This window comes from Bufo gargarizans, chromosome 1, assembly GCF_014858855.1.
Source record: "Bufo gargarizans isolate SCDJY-AF-19 chromosome 1, ASM1485885v1, whole genome shotgun sequence".
Classification (NCBI taxonomy): Eukaryota; Metazoa; Chordata; class Amphibia; order Anura; family Bufonidae; genus Bufo; species Bufo gargarizans.
In genome coordinates this window covers 733,797,668-733,816,385 of record NC_058080.1, presented here as the reverse complement: position 1 = coordinate 733,816,385, position 18,718 = coordinate 733,797,668, and the positions used below count along the sequence as shown (strand labels likewise).

The 18,718-nt window shown below is 48.1% G+C and overlaps 1 protein-coding gene across 1 annotated transcript in view; it reads right to left on the bottom strand.

Moving 5' to 3' along the window:
* Positions 1-909: 909 nt before the first annotated feature.
* Positions 910-18,718, bottom strand: part of LOC122930272 (seizure protein 6 homolog) — a 27,188-nt gene continuing 9,379 nt past the window's right edge. The window contains exons 2-10 of the mRNA XM_044283519.1: positions 11,276-11,414; positions 8,532-8,728; positions 7,726-7,920; positions 7,394-7,585; positions 2,393-2,584; positions 2,273-2,311; positions 1,966-2,083; positions 1,467-1,569; positions 910-939 (exon numbers count right to left, since the gene is read on the bottom strand). Coding sequence (XP_044139454.1) covers positions 910-939; positions 1,467-1,569; positions 1,966-2,083; positions 2,273-2,311; positions 2,393-2,584; positions 7,394-7,585; positions 7,726-7,920; positions 8,532-8,728; positions 11,276-11,414 — 1,205 coding nt within the window. The remainder of the gene's footprint in view (positions 940-1,466; positions 1,570-1,965; positions 2,084-2,272; positions 2,312-2,392; positions 2,585-7,393; positions 7,586-7,725; positions 7,921-8,531; positions 8,729-11,275; positions 11,415-18,718) is intronic.

Sequence of the window (18,718 nt, the reverse complement as noted above, 5' to 3'; positions counted from 1 at the left end):
GAGACAGACAGAAGTTGTGATGGGCGGCAGAGCCGTCACTCTGATCCCTACTAGAATGACGAGAACAGCGACGCCGAGGGAAGTCAATGAGAACAAATCTGGACCCAGCGCTGGAGTGGTTAATGGCAACATGAGCAGCTCCCGCTAGAGCACGGACATTGCAGTAATTACTTTGGCACAATGACATTTACAAGGGTGGGAGGTCACATTATGGGTTAATGCAAGATGGCGGGGGTGAAGGCACAGAGTTTTAAACAGACGAGTCACCTGACACTAGTAATCGTTTCTGGTGCTGAACAAGGGCGGCCATTTTCTAGTAGACCAAGAAGGAATTAGTTGTTGAAATAAATCCCTGATTTTTTTTTTCTATATTTTTATTTTTGCATTTCATAAAAAGGGGTCATTTAAAATAGACAACTCCCTGGAGTCGTGCGACAAAACCTAAAATAAATAATTGCTGATGAACGCGGCCGTTATTAAAAAAAACCTGAAAGGAAAATAATATTTTACAACCACAATAGCCGATGGAGATTTAAGAAGCGCGATACGATACGAAACTTTGGAAATAAATAACGGCTATAATACATGGTTTCGCCAGTGTCCGTCCGTTACTGTGCTATTACAAAGAGCCTGCAGCGATCATAGTCTTCCCCAAGATGGCGGCCCAGCTCCTTGATAGAGACATGGGCGCAGTTTAAAGCCCCCCCCCCCTCCCCCCCAACCCTAAGTGTTTAGAACTCTGTGGGTGATGGCGACAGATCACATGATGGACGATCGCAGGGTGAGGGGCTGTGCAGCTTGTGATTGCAATCTGTAAAGTAAGACCCTCGATCTGTGTATAATCTGATATATCCCTCCTCGTGTATACCCCCCACCCGCCCATAGTCGTCCCCACAATGAAACCCATCTTCAAATCGACACTTCATACTCCCGGGTATCCTGCAAGAGAAAGAGACGCCAGTAGAGACGGAGGACGTGCCCCATGTACTGTATCGCTTATACAGGCATCCTCAAACTGCGGCCCTCCAGCTGTTGCAAAACTACAACTCCCAGCATGCCCCAACAGCCTACAGCAGGGCAGTGTGGGAGTTGTAGTTTTGCCACAGTTTGAGGATGCCCGGCTTATTACAAGGTTTTCTCAATCCTCTGAATGGCAATGCCGCCTAGTTAGAAAGTAACGGACCCCATTGCGCTACAATGGTTCAGCCCTTGTAGTGGATAATTGCCTTAATGGCCCATACCATCCGTTTTTAGGGGGGGTATTGATCATAATATCTGTTCCATGACTGGTTGCCATCTCTGGTTTCGATCTGTCTGTCTATATAACTAAGCAGATTTGCCGTTCAGGATTCTGGGATCGCTGGGTAACAATCCCCCACAGGGGCCCTATTAGTCACCCAACTTCCCCAGGCACTGATATCACACCCAAAAATTTAATGACTGAATGGGATTTTTCACACACTCACCCCAGCCTCGTATAAGGGGTTGTTGAAATCGGACTCCACAGTGATGGGGCTGTAGGAATGGGAGGCCGGGAACGAAAACCCAAACAAAGACTTGCCTTGAAACCTGCGGGGGAGACAGAGACAGTGAAGAGCCGGCCGCCATACTGGACACGGACGTGAAACCTCTTGAAGGCCAATGCGACTGTGAGCGCTGATGGTCCTGCCCTTTAATACGTAACCACACCCCCAACAATGTAATCTGCATGAATTTAAATAAATGAAAGTAATAAATTATTATTCGCTTCCCCTTTTCTCATCTTGACATATCATTTTCGAGATTTAGTTCCGAGAATGTTTTAGGGAGCAGTTTCCGGATTACTAGACTTGTATTGATAAATGTTGATGATATCATCAATGAAAGGGGCGGAGCCGTGACAACTCGTTCATTCTTGTGATAAAAAGGACTGTTGTCACCAGCAGATGGAGTTACCCTTTAAATAACTGAAAACCCTCCACTCACTTTGTGTAATAGATGTAGATTCCGCCGATCAGCAGGATGACCAGGATGATGGGCAGGAAAATCGCCAGCGCAATGTTTCCGCCCTCCATCTGATGGGAGGGGTCTGTCGTCTGGGCAACTGGAAGAGGAAGAAAGTGGGTCACGTACCTATGAGGGGGGGACGCTCTGTCTGTGGATGCCAAGACCACCAACCTTCTAGACATGAAGATGATGATGATGGTTAATGGAAAGGTGGTGACTGGACAAGATAAGAGATGGAGGTGATGACATGGCGGGGATGTCACAAGTAACAGCCGCTAATTCACACCTTCCAGTTTCCTGTCGTCCAGGAGCTCCTCATATGCAACTGAAAGTGAAAGCAAGAGAAGAGAGGGTCAGTGTGCGTGACAGGCCACGGACCAGCTGGGGGCAGCAGGGTTGCACTCACTTTTGCAGAGAGGAGGTTGGTTCGTCCACTGGGATGGATGCCCTGGGACGCAGATGATGGTCACTTCTCCGATCAGCTCGAAGCCCTCGTAGCAGAAGAACCGGAGCGCCTCCCCGGCCTGGTAGTGGTGCTTATACAGGGTCTGGTAGCCGTTCTCAGGGACGCCCGGGTTCAGACATGGCTCGTACTTCACTAAAAATGAATTTCATAACGGGGTGACTCTCAGGAGTATAAACTGTAGATCTATGTAGTCTCTGCTGGTACCTCAATATATAATGGAACCTCTTTGAAACAACCACACAAAATTGCAGTGAAATATGGGCTCCTAGGGGGTGGTCTTCTAGGGACTGGTGTTCAAGGGGTGTGGTCTTCTAGGAGGCGGTATCCTAGAGGAAAAGTCTTCAAGGAGACGGTGTCCTGGGGGGGGGGGGGTCTTCTAGGACATGGTCTCCTAGGGACAGGCTCGGACTGGCCCACAGGGTTACAGGGGAATCCCCCAGTGGGCCCCTAGTCTCCCACTCCCTGCACAAGTGGCACATTTACTGCACTACATACATATATTCAATGTACAGCACATCTACCAGCCTATGTTCATATAAAAAACTTGTTAGATTATTTTATATTTAAATGTACCCGTATGGTGGCCCCCAAAATAAATTTTACTGGTGGACCGTTGGTACCACAGTCCGACACTGCCTAGGGAAGTGGTTTTCTAGAGGAACGGTCATCTAGGAGATGGTGGTGTCCTGGGGGGTGGTTTCCTAGAGGAATAGTCTTTTAGGAGGTGGTTTTCTATAGGAATGGTCTTTTAGGAGGTGGTTTTCTAGAGGAATGGTCTTTTAGGAGTTGGTTTTCTAGAGGAATGGTCATCTAGGAGATGGTGTCCTAGGGGTGGTCTTCTAGGAGGAGGTCTCCTAGGGGAATGATATCCTAGGGAGGTGGTATCCTAGAGAAATGTTCTTTTAGAAGATGGTGTCCTATGGGCTGGTCTCCTAGGGGTTTGGCCTTTAAGGGAGTGGTCTCCTATGGGGTGTGGTCTTTTAGGAGGATTTTTTTAGGGAGTGGTCTTCTATGGAGTGAGCTCCTAGGGTTGTGCTCTGCTATGGAGTGGTTTTCTAGGCAATAGTTTCCTAGGAAGTGGTGTTTTTACAGGTGGTTTTCTAGGGTGGGCGGTCTTTTAGGGGGTGGTCTCCTAGAGGAATGGTCTTCTAAGAGATGGTGTCCTGGGGGGGGGTTCTAGGAGGTGGTTTCCTAGGGGGTTAGCCTTCCTGGGGTGGTCTCCTGTTGTGTTCTAGGAGGTGGTCTCCTTGGGATGTGTTCTTTAAGGGGGTGGTCTCCTAGGGGTATGGTCTTTTTTTAGGGAGTGGACTCCTAGGGTTGTGCTCTGCTTTCTATGAGATGGTTTCCTAGGGGGTGGGCTTCTAGGAGGTGGCCTCTTATCGATGTGGTCTTCTAGGGGGTTGTCCTCTTAGAGGTGGTTTCCTAGGGGGACGGTCTTCTGGGGGTGGTCTTCTCAAAGACGAGGCATAATATGTGGTGGAACTTAAAATCTGCATAATGAGATCATCAGAAGAGTTGACACTGAGCTGTAATATACTTAGACTTCACAACAGACTATTTAAAATACCACAAATATCCACTAGAGGGCACCTGCAAAATGTCAGGAGCACAGAGAGCTGCAGAGAGGACTCAGGTGCCTCTGAGGATGAGGACGACCTGCCCAAGGTCACAGTGATGGCAGCAGCCCAGTTGCTGCATGTCAGGAGGCTGAGGGCACCATGGGAATTATCAGCTATAAATACAACCTGCAAGTCTGGGCATTGTGTGATACCTAGAAAGGTCACCTGAAAATGCAGAAATAATAGTCTCCACTAGAGCAGCTGCTCTCCACACCGCAGAGAACCCACATGTGGAGCTTGTCTGATGAGCAAGGCATTCAGAGAGGCAAAGACAACATACATGCCCGATTTCCACCTTCACATATAGAACGAATCTCCATAAAGAGCAACCATTGTGTACATATAAGACATTAGGCCATAATATACCCCAGAGCTGCACTCACTATTCTGCTGGTGCAGTCATTGTGTACATACATTACTTATCCTGTACTGATCCTGAGTTACATCCTGTATTATACTCCAGAGCTGCACTCACTATTCTGCTGGTGCAGTCACTGTGTACATACATTACTTATCCTGTACTGATCCTGAGTTACATCCTGTATTATACTCCAGAGCTGCGCTCACTATTCTGCTGGTGCAGTCACTGTGTACATACATTACTTATCCTGTACTGATCCTGAGTTACATCCAGTATTATACTCCAGAGCTGCACTCACTATTCTGCAGGTGCAGTCACTGTGTACATACATTACTTATCCTGTACTGATCCTCAGTTACATCCTGTATTATACTCCAGAGCTGCACTCACTATTCTGCTGGTGAAGTCACTGTGTACATACATTACTTATCCTGTACTGATCCTCAGTTATATCCTGTATTATACTCCAGAGCTGCACTCGCTATTCTGCTGGTGCAGTCACTGTGTACATACATTACTTATCCTGTACTGATCCTGAGTTACATCCTGTATTATACTCCAGAGCTGCACTCACTATTCTGCTGGTGCCGTCACTGTGTACATACATTACTTATCATGTACTGATCCTGAGTTACATCCTGTATTATACTCCAGAGCTGCACTCGCTATTCTGCTGGTGCAGTCACTGTGTACATACATTACTTATCCTGTACTGATCCTGAGTTACATCCTGTATTATACTCCAGAGCTGCACTCACTATTCTGCTGGTGCAGTCACTGAGTACACACATTACTTATCCTGTACTGATCCTCAGTTACATCCTGTATTATACTCCAGAGCTGCACTCGCTATTCTGCTGGTGCAGTCACTGTGTACATACATTACTTATACTGTACTGATCCTGAGTTACATCCTGTATTATACTCCAGAGCTGCACTCACTATTCTGCTGGTGCCGTCACTGTGTACATACATTACTTATCATGTACTGATCCTGAGTTACATCCTGTATTATACTCCAGAGCTGCACTCGCTATTCTGCTGGTGCAGTCACTGTGTACATACATTACTTATCCTGTACTGATCCTGAGTTACATCCTGTATTATACTCCAGAGCTGCACTCACTATTCTGCTGGTGCAGTCACTGAGTACACACATTACTTATCCTGTACTGATCCTCAGTTACATCCTGTATTATACTCCAGAGCTGCACTCGCTATTCTGCTGGTGCAGTCACTGTGTACATACATTACTTATCCTGTACTGATCCTGAGTTACATCCTGTATTATACTCCAGAGCTGCACTCACTATTCTGCTGGTGCCGTCACTGTGTACATACATTACTTATCATGTACTGATCCTGAGTTACATCCTGTATTATACTCCAGAGCTGCACTCACTATTCTGCTGGTGCAGTCACTGTGTACATACATTACTTATCCTGTACTGATCCTGAGTTACATCCTGTATTATACTCCAGAGCCGCACTCACTATTCTGCTGGTGCCGTCACTGTGTACATACATTACTTATCCTGTACTGATCCTGAGTTACATCCTGTATTATACTCCAGAGCTGCACTCACTATTCTGCTGGTACAGTCACTGTGTACATACATTACTTATCCTGTACTGATCCTGAGTTACATCCTGTATTGTACTCCAGAGCTGCACTCACTATTCTGCTGGTGCAGTCACTGTGTACATACATTACTTATCCTGTACTGATCCTGAGTTACATCCTGTATTATACTCCAGAGCTGCACTCACTATTCTGCTGGAGGAGTCACTGTGTACATACATTACTTATCCTGTACTGATCCTGAGTTACATCCTGTATTATACTCCAGAGCTGCACTCACTATTCTGCTGGTACAGTCACTGTGTACATACATTACTTATCCTGTACTGATCCCGAGTTATATCCTATATTATAATCCAGAGCTGCACTCACTATTCTGCTGGTGACGTCACTGTGTACATACATTACTTATCCTGTACTGATCCTGAGTTACATCCTGTATTATACTCCAGAGCTGCACTCACTATTCTGCTGGTGCAGTCACTGTGTACATACATTACTTATCCTGTACTGATCCTCAGTTACATCCTGTATTATACTCCAGAGCTACACTCACTATTCTGCTGGTGCAGTCACTGTGTACATACATTACCTATCCTGTACTGATCCTGAGTTACATCCTGTATTATACTCCAGAGCTGTACTCACTATTCTGCTGGTGCAGTCACTGTGTTCATACATGACTTATCCTGTACTGATCCTGAGTTACATCCTGTATTATACTCCAGAGCTGCACTCACTATTCTGCTGGTGGAGTCACTGTGTACATACATTACTTATCCTGTACTGATCCTGAGTTACATCCTGTATTATACCCCAGAGCTGCACTCACTATTCTGCTAGTGAAGTCACCGTGTACATACATTACTGATCCTGAGTTACATCCTGTATTATACTCCAGAGCTGCACTCACTATTCTGTAGCTTCAGAGCTGTAATCCCAGTTTGTTCTGGTGATTCGCACTCTGGGTATTGTGGCCTTTGCACCGGGTTCTGTACAGTCATCTGATGTATGACAGGTATGTTTTTCTGGGGCTTCTAGCCACATGACTGCTGACTGTTTCCAGAGGTGACCCACATAAGAATATATTATATACAGAAGTTGGGCGATGAGGGGTCAGCGGGGTTTCGGTCAGGGGGTCCGGGATGACCTTCCCCTGATCCAGCCTCATTCTATAAGGACAGACCTGACTGAATCCCCTGAAATAATAAAACGTATTGTAAATCAATCCCTCGGAATTCCTTTGACAGACTCCATGACCACTGTATAGCAGGAGGGCTGTGGACTCTGTCAGGTGACCCCTCTCAGCCAATCAGGAGGGATAAGTCTCCCAGCATGGAGCCGTTCAGGACTCTGGGAAAGCTGGGTGTCGTACTTACAGACACACTTGGGGATCCTGTCGCTCCATTTGGGGGTCCCGGTGTCTCGGTTGTAACAGGTCAGGATTTCGCTTCCTTCCAGCGTGTAACCCTCATTGCAGGAATAGTGGACGTGAGAGCCAATGGGAAACCGTGGATCGAAAGCCCTACGGACACCGTTGGCGATCTCCCCGGGGTCAGCGCAGTTCAAGACTATAGAGAGGGGGAGACCTTGTCATCACCTATGTATAATGACCTATAGCGACAAAGGCCAATCACAGGGGCCCCAGAATCTGTTAGGGCCCGCTCAGTCATTGGCTGGCTCCTCAGAGGACAGACGCTCATTCACTTACTCTTCTCGCAGGTGGGAGGGGCATTGCTCCACGACAAATCCCATTGGCAGGTGAGGATGTCTGATCCGATGATGTCATACCCAGGTTCACACTGATAGGTCACCACTGTGCCACGGATGAGATCAGGGTGTGAGGACGTCTTCCACCCCGACTGTATTTCAGGTAAAGCCGAGCACGTGTCATTCCGTGGCACCTCTAGGGAGAAGAGAAAATATCTGGAAGGGCTATACGCAGTGGACAACATTGAGGCACGAGGCGTGAGGCACCTGAGCTCTGTCACTAACTCTTACAAAATAGATAGCCTTCATCCTCTTAAAGGGGTATACCCATTCAGGATGGGGAGGACTGTGCAGCGCTGATCCATGACTCCCATCATCTGTTTCCATATCTCCAACCAATTGCATCCTCCGCATGGAGCCAGAACGAGGTCAGAGAGGGGGTCATCCTGAGATGGGAATACCCCTTTAATGCACACCTACATCAGGTCTTATACTCTAGTGACATCCAGAGCTGCATTCACAGTTCTGCACTCTGTCGGTGCTATGCTGTGAGACATACCCTGAACAGGAGATGAAATCCCATAATGAGATGTAGTATGTTCGACATGAAAGCTCTGGACACTACACCTCCCCCAAAACAGCGCAGCAGGGAGCGCTCCGCACAGGGAGTGAGACAGCGGAGGCAGCTTGGAAGACTTCTGGTTATAATGGCAGTAAACAGGCAATTTGTGGGTGCAGCTTGGGATGTGACTGGAGTATGGCCAGGCACTGGTACATGGGGTGAGCCCAGTCAGGAGCAATCTCTACCTTTGAAATGTATGATGAATCCCTGGCTCAGACTGAACACGGGGTCATTGGGGTCAGACTGGAACTGTAGGGTCACATCATTAGCGGAGGAGAAGAGGTTAAACCGTTGGTGAACGCCCATGTACTGTCCGAGGACCCGCGCTGTGAGGTCATCGCCATCATAGACCGTCAGGGCATCACTGCGCCGGATGTTCAGTCTGCAGACAGCAAGCAGAGATGGAATAAGGTGCAAGGAAATAGATTCATCAGGGAGGTACGAGGCACCGAGAGTGAGGTCACTGGAGGGACAGCACGTGTGTATCCTGTGTGTATCCTGTGTGTACCCTGTGTGTATCGTGTGTGTATTGTACATATTGTGTGTGTATCCTCTGTGTATCCTGTGTTTATCGTGTGTGTATCCTGTGTGTATAGTGTGTGTATCCTGTGTGTATAGTGTGTGTATCCTGTGTGTATAGTGTGTGTATCATGTGTGTATAGTGTGTGTATCCTGTGTGTATAGTGTGTGTATCCTGTGTGTATCGTGTGTGTATCATGTGTGTATAGTGTGTGTATCCTGTGTGTATCGTGTGTGTATCATGTGTGTATAGTGTGTGTACCCTGTGTGTACCCTGTGTGTACCCTGTGTGTATAGTGTGTGTATTCATTGTGTATCCTGTGTGTATCCTGTGTGTATTGTACATATCATGTATGTATCCTGTGTGTATAGTGTGTGTGTATTGTACATATTGTGTGTGTATCTAGTGTGTGTATCCTGTGTGTATCCTGTGTGTATCGTGTGTGTATCATGTGTGTATCCTGTGTGTGTATCCTGTGTGTATAGTGTGTATCATGTGTGTATCCTGTGTGTATTGTACATATTGTGTGTGTATCCTGTGTGTATAGTGTGTATCCTGTGTGTATAGTGTGTATCATGTGTGTATCCTGTGTGTATTGTACATATTGTGTGTGTATCCTGTGTGTATAGTGTGTATCCTGTGTGTATAGTGTGTATCCTGTGTGTATCGTGTGTGTATCCTGTGTGTATAGTGTGTATCATGTGTGTATCCTGTGTGTGTATCCTGTGTGTATAGTGTGTATCATGTGTGTATCCTGTGTGTATTGTACATATTGTGTGTGTATCCTGTGTGTATAGTGTGTATCCTGTGTGTATAGTGTGTATCCTGTGTGTATCGTGTGTGTATACTGTGTGTATAGTGTGTATCCTGTGTGTGTATTCATTGTGTATCGTGTGTATATCATGTGTGTATCCTGTGTATATCATGTGTGTATCATGTGTGTATCCTGTGTGTATAGTGTGTATCCTGTGTGTATAGTGTGTACCCTGTGTGTACCCTGTGTGTATTGTGTGTGTATCCTGTGTATATCATGTGTGTACCCTGTGTGTATCCTGTGTGTATAGTGTATGTATCCTGTGTGTATCGTGTGTTTATCATGTGTGTATCCTGTGTGTATCGTGTGTGTATCCTGTGTGTACCCTGTGTGTATAGTGTATGTATCCTGTGTGTATCGTGTGTTTATCATGTGTGTACCCTGTGTGTACCCTGTGTGTATAGTGTGTATCATGTGTGTATCCTGTGTGTATAGTGTGTATCATGTGTGTATCCTGTGTGTATAGTGTATGTATCCTGTGTGTATCGTGTGTTTATCATGTGTGTATCCTGTGTGTACCCTGTGTGTATAGTGTGTATCATGTGTGTATCCTGTGTGTATTGTACATATTGTGTGTGTATCCTGTGTGTACCCTGTGTGTATAGTGTGTATCATGTGTGTATCCTGTGTGTATAATGTGTATCCTCTGTGTATTGTACATATTGTGTGTGTATCCTGTGTGTATAGTGTGTATCATGTGTGTATCCTGTGTGTATCGTGTGTGTACCCTGTGTGTATCCTGTCTGTGTATCCTGTGTGTATAGTGTGTATCATGTGTGTATCCTGTGTGTATCCTCTGTGTATCGTGTGTGTACCCTGTGTGTATCCTGTGTGTGTATCCTGTGTGTATAGTGTGTATCATGTGTGTATCCTGTGTGTATCCTGTGTGTATCCTCTGTGTATCCTGTGTGTATCCTGTGTGTATCCTGTGTGTATCCTCTGTGTATCCTCTGTGTATCGTGTGTGTATCCTGTGTGTATCCTCTGTGTATCGTGTGTGTACCCTGTGTGTATCCTCTGTGTATCCTGTGTGTATCCTGTGTGTATCCTCTGTGTATCCTGTGTGTATCCTGTGTGTATCCTCTGTGTATCGTGTGTGTATCCTGTGTGTATCCTGTGTGTATCCTGTGTGTATCCTCTGTGTATCCTGTGTGTATCCTGTGTGTATCCTCTGTGTATCGTGTGTGTACCCTGTGTGTATCCTGTGTGTATCCTCTGTGTATCCTCTGTGTATCGTGTGTGTATAGTGTGTATCCTCTGTGTATCGTGTGTGTATAGTGTGTATCCTCTGTGTATTCTCTGTGTATCGTGTGTGTATAGTGTGTATCCTCTGTGTATCCTGTGTGTATCCTCTGTGTATCCTGTGTGTATCCTGTGTGTACCCTCTGTGTATCCTGTGTGGATCCTGTGTATCCTGTGTGTATCCTCTGTGTATCCTGTGTGTATAGTGTGTGTGTATCCTGTGTGTATCCTGTGTGTATCCTGTGTACCCTCTGTGTATCCTCTGTGTATCCTCTGTGTATCCTGTGTACCCTGTGTGTATCCTCTGTGTATCGGGTGTGTATAGTGTTGGGGGTCACACTCCAGACTGCTCACATCTCTATCTCCAGCAGCACCCGCCGGTCCTCCTGTACATGGATCCCCCACACACAGTCCTGGCCCTTTGCATAATTCTGTGGCCAATCAGGAGACAGGATCACCCCGGCCGGTTCAGAGATCTCTCCACCGCACAGCGCTGGAAGAGGAAGAGGAAGAGAGCGAAGAGTCAGAGGGAGGCGCCACGCTGTACCGCTACATCATATCAATAGTGGGGTACACAACAATAACACACTGACACTTGGGGTACAGGATGATGACACTGACACTTGGGGTACAGGATAATGACACTGACACTCGGGGTACAGGATAATGACACTGACACTCGGGGGTACAGGATAATGACACTGACACTCGGGTACAGGATAATGACGCTGACACTTGGGGTACAGGATAATGACACTGACACTCGGGGTACAGGATGATGACGCTGACACACGGGGTACAGAATAATGACGCTGACACTAGGGGTACAGGATAATGACACTGACACTCGGGGTACAGGATAATGACACTGACACTTGGGGTACAGGATAATGACGCTGACACTCGGGGTGCAGGATAATGACGCTGACACTAGGGGTACAGGATAATTACACTGACACCTGGGGTACAGGATAATGACACTGACACTTGGGGTACAGGATAATGACACTGACACTCGGGGTACAGGATAATGACGCTGACACACGGGGTACAGGATAATGACACTGACACTCGGGGTGCAGGATAATGACACTGACACTCGGGGTACAGGATAATGACACTGACACTCGGGGTACAGGATAATGACACTGACACTCGGGGTACAGGATAATGACACTAACACTCGGGGTACAGGATAATGACACTGACACTCGGGGTACAGGATAATGACACTGACACTCGGGGTACAGGATAATGACGCTGACACTTGGGGTACAGGGTAATGACACTGACACTCGGGGTACAGGGTAATGACGCTGACACTCGGGGTACAGGATAATGACACTGACACTCGGGGTACAGGATAATGACACTGACACTCGGGGTACAGGATAATGACGCTGACACTCGGGGTACAGGATAATGACACTGACACTCGGGGTACAGGATAATGACACTGACACTCGGGGTACAGGATAATGACGCTGACACTCGGGGTACAGGATGATGACACTGACACTCGGGGTACAGGATAATGACGCTGACACTCGGGGTACAGGATAATGACACTGACACTCGGGGTACAGGATAATGACACTGACACTCGGGGTACAGGATAATGACAGTGACACTCGGGGTACAGGATAATGACACTGACACTCGGGGTACAGGATAGTGACACTGACACTCGGGGTACAGGATGATGACACTCGGGGTACAGGATAATGACACTGACACTCGGGGTACAGGATAATGACACTGACACTCGGGGTACAGGATAATGACACTGACACTCGGGGTACAGGATAATGACACTGACACTCGGGGAACAGGACGATGACACTGACACTCGGGGTACAGGATAATGACGCTGACACTTGGGGTACAGGATAATGACGCTGACATTTGGGGTACAGGATAATGACACTGACACTTGGGGTACAGGATAATGACACTGACACTTGGGGTGCAGGATAATGACACTGACACTTGGGGTGCAGGATAATGACACTGACACTTGGGGTACAGGATAATGACACTGACACTTGGGGTACAGGACAATGACACTGACACTTGGGGTACAGGATAATGACACTGACACTCGGGGTACAGGATAATGACGCTGACACTCGGGGTACAGGATAATGACACTGACACCTGGGGTACAGAATAATGACACTGACACTCGGGGGTACAGGATAATGACACTGACACTTGGGGAACAGGACGATGACACTGACACTCGGGGTACAGGATAATGACGCTGACACTCGGGGTACAGGATAATGACACTGACACTCGGGGTACAGGACAATGACACTGACACTCGGGGTACAGGACAATGACACTGACACTCGGGGTACAGAATAATGACGCTGACACTCGGGGTACAGGATAATGACACTGACACCTGGGGTACAGAATAATGACACTGACACTCGGGGTACAGGATAATGACACTGACACTCGGGGTACAGGATAATGACACTGACACTCGGGGTACAGGATAATGACACTGACACTCGGGGAACAGGACGATGACACTGACACTCGGGGTACAGGATAATGACACTGACACTCGGGGTACAGGATAATGACGCTGACACTCGGGGTACAGGGTAATGACGCTGACACTCGGGGTACAGGATAATGACACTGACACTCGGGGTACAGGATAATGACACTGACACTCGGGGTACAGGATAATGACGCTGACACTCGGGGTACAGGATAATGACACTGACACTCGGGGTACAGGATAATGACGCTGACACTCGGGGTACAGGATGATGACACTGACACTCGGGGTACAGGATAATGACGCTGACACTCGGGGTACAGGATGATGACACTGACACTCGGGGTACAGGATAATGACAGTGACACTCGGGGTACAGGATAATGACAGTGACACTCGGGGTACAGGATAATGACACTGACACTCGGGGTACAGGATAATGACACTGACACTCGGGGTACAGGATAGTGACACTGACACTCGGGGTACAGGATGATGACACTCGGGGTACAGGATAATGACACTGACACTCGGGGTACAGGATAAAGACACTGACACTCGGGGTACAGGATAATGACACTGACACTCGGGGTACAGGATAATGACACTGACACTCGGGGTACAGAATAATGACACTGCCACTCGGGGGTACAGGATAATGACACTGACACTTGGGGAACAGGACGATGACACTGACACTCGGGGTACAGATAATGACGCTGACACTCGGGGTACAGGATAATGACACTGACACTCGGGGTACAGGACAATGACACTGACACTCGGGGTACAGGACAATGACACTGACACTCGGGGTACAGAATAATGACGCTGACACTCGGGGTACAGGATAATGACACTGACACCTGGGGTACAGAATAATGACACTGACACTCGGGGGTACAGGATAATGACACTGACACTCGGGGAACAGGACGATGACACTGACACTCGGGGTACAGGATAATGACACTGACACTCGGGGTACAGGATAATGACACTGACACTCGGGGTACAGGATAATGACGCTGACACTCGGGGTACAGGATAATGACACTGACACCTGGGGTACAGAATAATGACACTGACACTCGGGGGTACAGGATAATGACACTGACACTCGGGGTACAGGATAATGACACTGACACTCGGGGTACAGGATAATGACGCTGACACTCGGGGTACAGGATAATGACACTGACACTCGGGGTACAGGACAATGACACTGACACTCGGGGTACAGGACAATGACACTGACACTCGGGGTACAGGATAATGACACTGACACTCGGGGTGCAGGATAATGACACTGACACTCGGGGTGCAGGACAATGACACTGACACTCGGGGTACAGAATAATGACGCTGACACTCGGGGTACAGGATAATGACACTGACACCTGGGGTACAGAATAATGACACTGCCACTCGGGGGTACAGGATAATGACACTGACACTTGGGGAACAGGACGATGACACTGACACTCGGGGTACAGGATAATGACGCTGACACTCGGGGTACAGGATAATGACACTGACACTCGGGTACAGGACAATGACACTGACACTCGGGTACAGGACAATGACACTGACACTCGGGGTACAGAATAATGACGCTGACACTCGGGGTACAGGATAATGACACTGACACCTGGGGTACAGAATAATGACACTGACACTCGGGGGTACAGGATAATGACACTGACACTTGGGGAACAGGACGATGACACTGACACTCGGGGTACAGGATAATGACACTGACACTCGGGGTACAGGATAATGACACTGACACTCGGGGTACAGGATAATGACACTGACACTCGGGGTACAGGATAATGACGCTGACACTCGGGGTACAGGATAATGACGCTGACACTCGGGGTACAGGATAATGACGCTGACACTCGGGTACAGGATAATGACACTGACACCTGGGGTACAGAATAATGACACTGACACTCGGGGGTACAGGATAATGACACTGACACTCGGGATACAGGATAATGACACTGACACTCGGGGTACAGGATAATGACACTGACACTCGGGGTACAGGATAATGACGCTGACACTCGGGGTACAGGATAATGACACTGACACCTGGGGTACAGAATAATTACGCTGACACTCGGGTACAGGATAATGACACTGACACCTGGGGTACAGAATAATGACACTGACACTCGGGGGTACAGGATAATGACACTGACACTTGGGGAACAGGACGATGACACTGACACTCGGGGTACAGGATAATTACACTGACACTTGGGGTACAGGATAATGACACTGACACTTGGGGTACAGGATAATGACACTGACACTCGGGGTACAGGATAATGACGCTGACACTCGGGGTACAGGATAATGACGCTGACACTTCGGGTACAGGATAATGACACTGACACTCGGGGTACAGGATAATGACACTGACACTCGGGGTACAGGATAATGACACTGACACTCGGGGTACAGGATAATGACACTGACACTCGGGGTACAGGATAATGACACTTGGGGTACAGGATAATGACGCTGACACTTGGGGTGCAGGATAATGACACTGACACTCGGGGTACAGGATGATGACACTGACACTCGGGGTACAGGATGATGACACTGACACTCGGGGTACAGGATAATGACACTGACACTCGGGGTGCAGGATAATGACACTGACACTTGGGGTACAGGATAATGACACTGACACTTGGGGGTACAGGATAAGACACTGACACTCTGGGTACAGGATAATGACACTGACACTCGGGGTGCAGGATATGACACTGACACTTGGGGTACAGGATAATGACACTGACACTTGGGGTACAGGATGATGACACTGACACTTGGGGTACAGGATAATGACACTGACACTTGGGGTACAGGATAATGACACTGACACTCGGGGTACAGGATAATGACACTGACACTTGGGGTACAGGATATGACACTGACACTCGGGTGCAGGATAATGACACTCGGGTACAGGATTATGACCACTGACACTCGGGGTACAGGATAATGACACTGACACTCGGGGTACAGGATAATGACACTGACACTCGGGGTACAGGATAATGACACTGACACTCGGGGTGCAGGATAATGACACCGACACTCGGGGTACAGGATAATGACACTGACACTCGGGGTACAGGATGATGACACTGACACTTGGGGTACAGATAATGACACTGACACTTGGGGTACAGGATAATGACACTGACACTCGGGGTACAGGATAGTGACACTGACACTCTGGGTACAGGATAATGACACTGACACTCGGGGTACAGGATAATGACACTGACACTCGGGGTACAGGATAATGACACTGACCTCGGGGTACAGGATAATGACACTGACACTCGGGGTACAGGATAATGACACTGACACTCGGGTACAGGATAATGACGCTGACACTCGGGTACAAGGATAATGACACTGACACCTCGGGGTACAGATAATGATGCTGACACTCGGGGTACAGGATAATGACGCGCTGACACTTGGGGTACAGGATAATGACGCTGACACTTGGATACAGGATAATGACACTGACACTCGGGGTACAGGATAATGACACTGACACTCGGGTACAGGATAATGACACTTGGGGTACAGGATAAGACGCTGACACTTGGGGTGCCGGATAATGACACTGACACTCGGGGTACAGGATGATGACACTGACACTCGGGGTACAGGCTGATGACACTGACACTCGGGGTACAGGATGATGACACTGACACTCGGGTACAGGATAATGACACTGACACTCGGGGTGCAGGATAATGAGCTGACACTCGGGGTACAGGATAATGCCGCTGACACTCGGGGTACAGGATAATGACGCTGACACTCGGGGTACAGGATAATGACTCTGACACTCGGGGTACAGGATAATGACGCTGACACTCGGGGTACAGGTAATGACGCTGACACTCGGGGTACAGGACAATGACATTGACACTTGGGGTACAGGATGATGACACTGACACTTGGGGTACAGGATATGACGCTGACACTTGGGGTACAGGATAATGACGCTGACACTTGGGGTACAGGATAATGACACTGACATTCGGGTTACAAAGATATGACACTGACACTTGGGGTACAGGATAATGACGCTGACACTCGGGGTACAGGATATGACACTGACTTGGGGTACAGGATAATGACGCTGACACTCGGGGTACAGGATAATGACACTGACATTTGGGGGTACAGGATAATGACACTTGGGGTAGAGGACACTGACATTGGGTGTACAGGATGATGACACTTGGGGTACAGGATGATGACACTTGGGGTACAGGATGATGACAATGACATTGGGGTACAGAATGATGACACTTGTGTACATGAATGATGACACTTGGTGTCAGGATGATGACACTGACACTTGGGGTACAGATAGACACTGACACTTGGGGTACAGGAATGACACTGACACTCGGGTACAGTAGTGACACTGACACTCGGGGTACAGGATAATGACACTGACACTCGGGTACAGGATATGACACTGACACTCGGGGTACAGGATAATGACACTGACACTCGGTACAGGATAATGACACTGACACTCGGGGTACAGGTAATGACACTGACACTCGGGTACAGGATAATGACGCTGACACTCGGGGTACAGGATAATGACACTGACACTCGGGTACAGGATAATGATGACACTCGGGTACAGGTAATGACGCGCTGACACTCGGGTACAGGATAATGACGCTGACACTGGAGTACAGGATAATGACACTGACACTCGGGGTACAGGATATGACACTGACACTCGGGTACAGGATAATGACACTTGGGGTACAGGATAATGACGCTGACACTTGGGTGCAGGATATGACACTGACACTCGGGGTACAGGATGATGACACTGACACTCGGGGTACAGGATGATGACACTGACACTCGGGGTACAGGATGATGACACTGACACTCGGGGTACAGGATAATGACACTGACACTCGGGTACAGGATAATGACTGACACTCGGGTACAGGATAATGACGCGCTGACACTCGGGGTACAGGATAATGACGCTGACACTCGGGGTACAGGATAATGACCTGACACTCGGGTACAGGATCATGACGCTGACACTCGGGTACAGGACAATGACATTGACACTTGGGGTACAGGATGATGACACTGACACTTGGGGTACAGGATGATGACACTGACACTGGGGTACAGGATAATAACTGACACTTGGGGTACAGGATAATGACACTGACCTTGGTACAGGA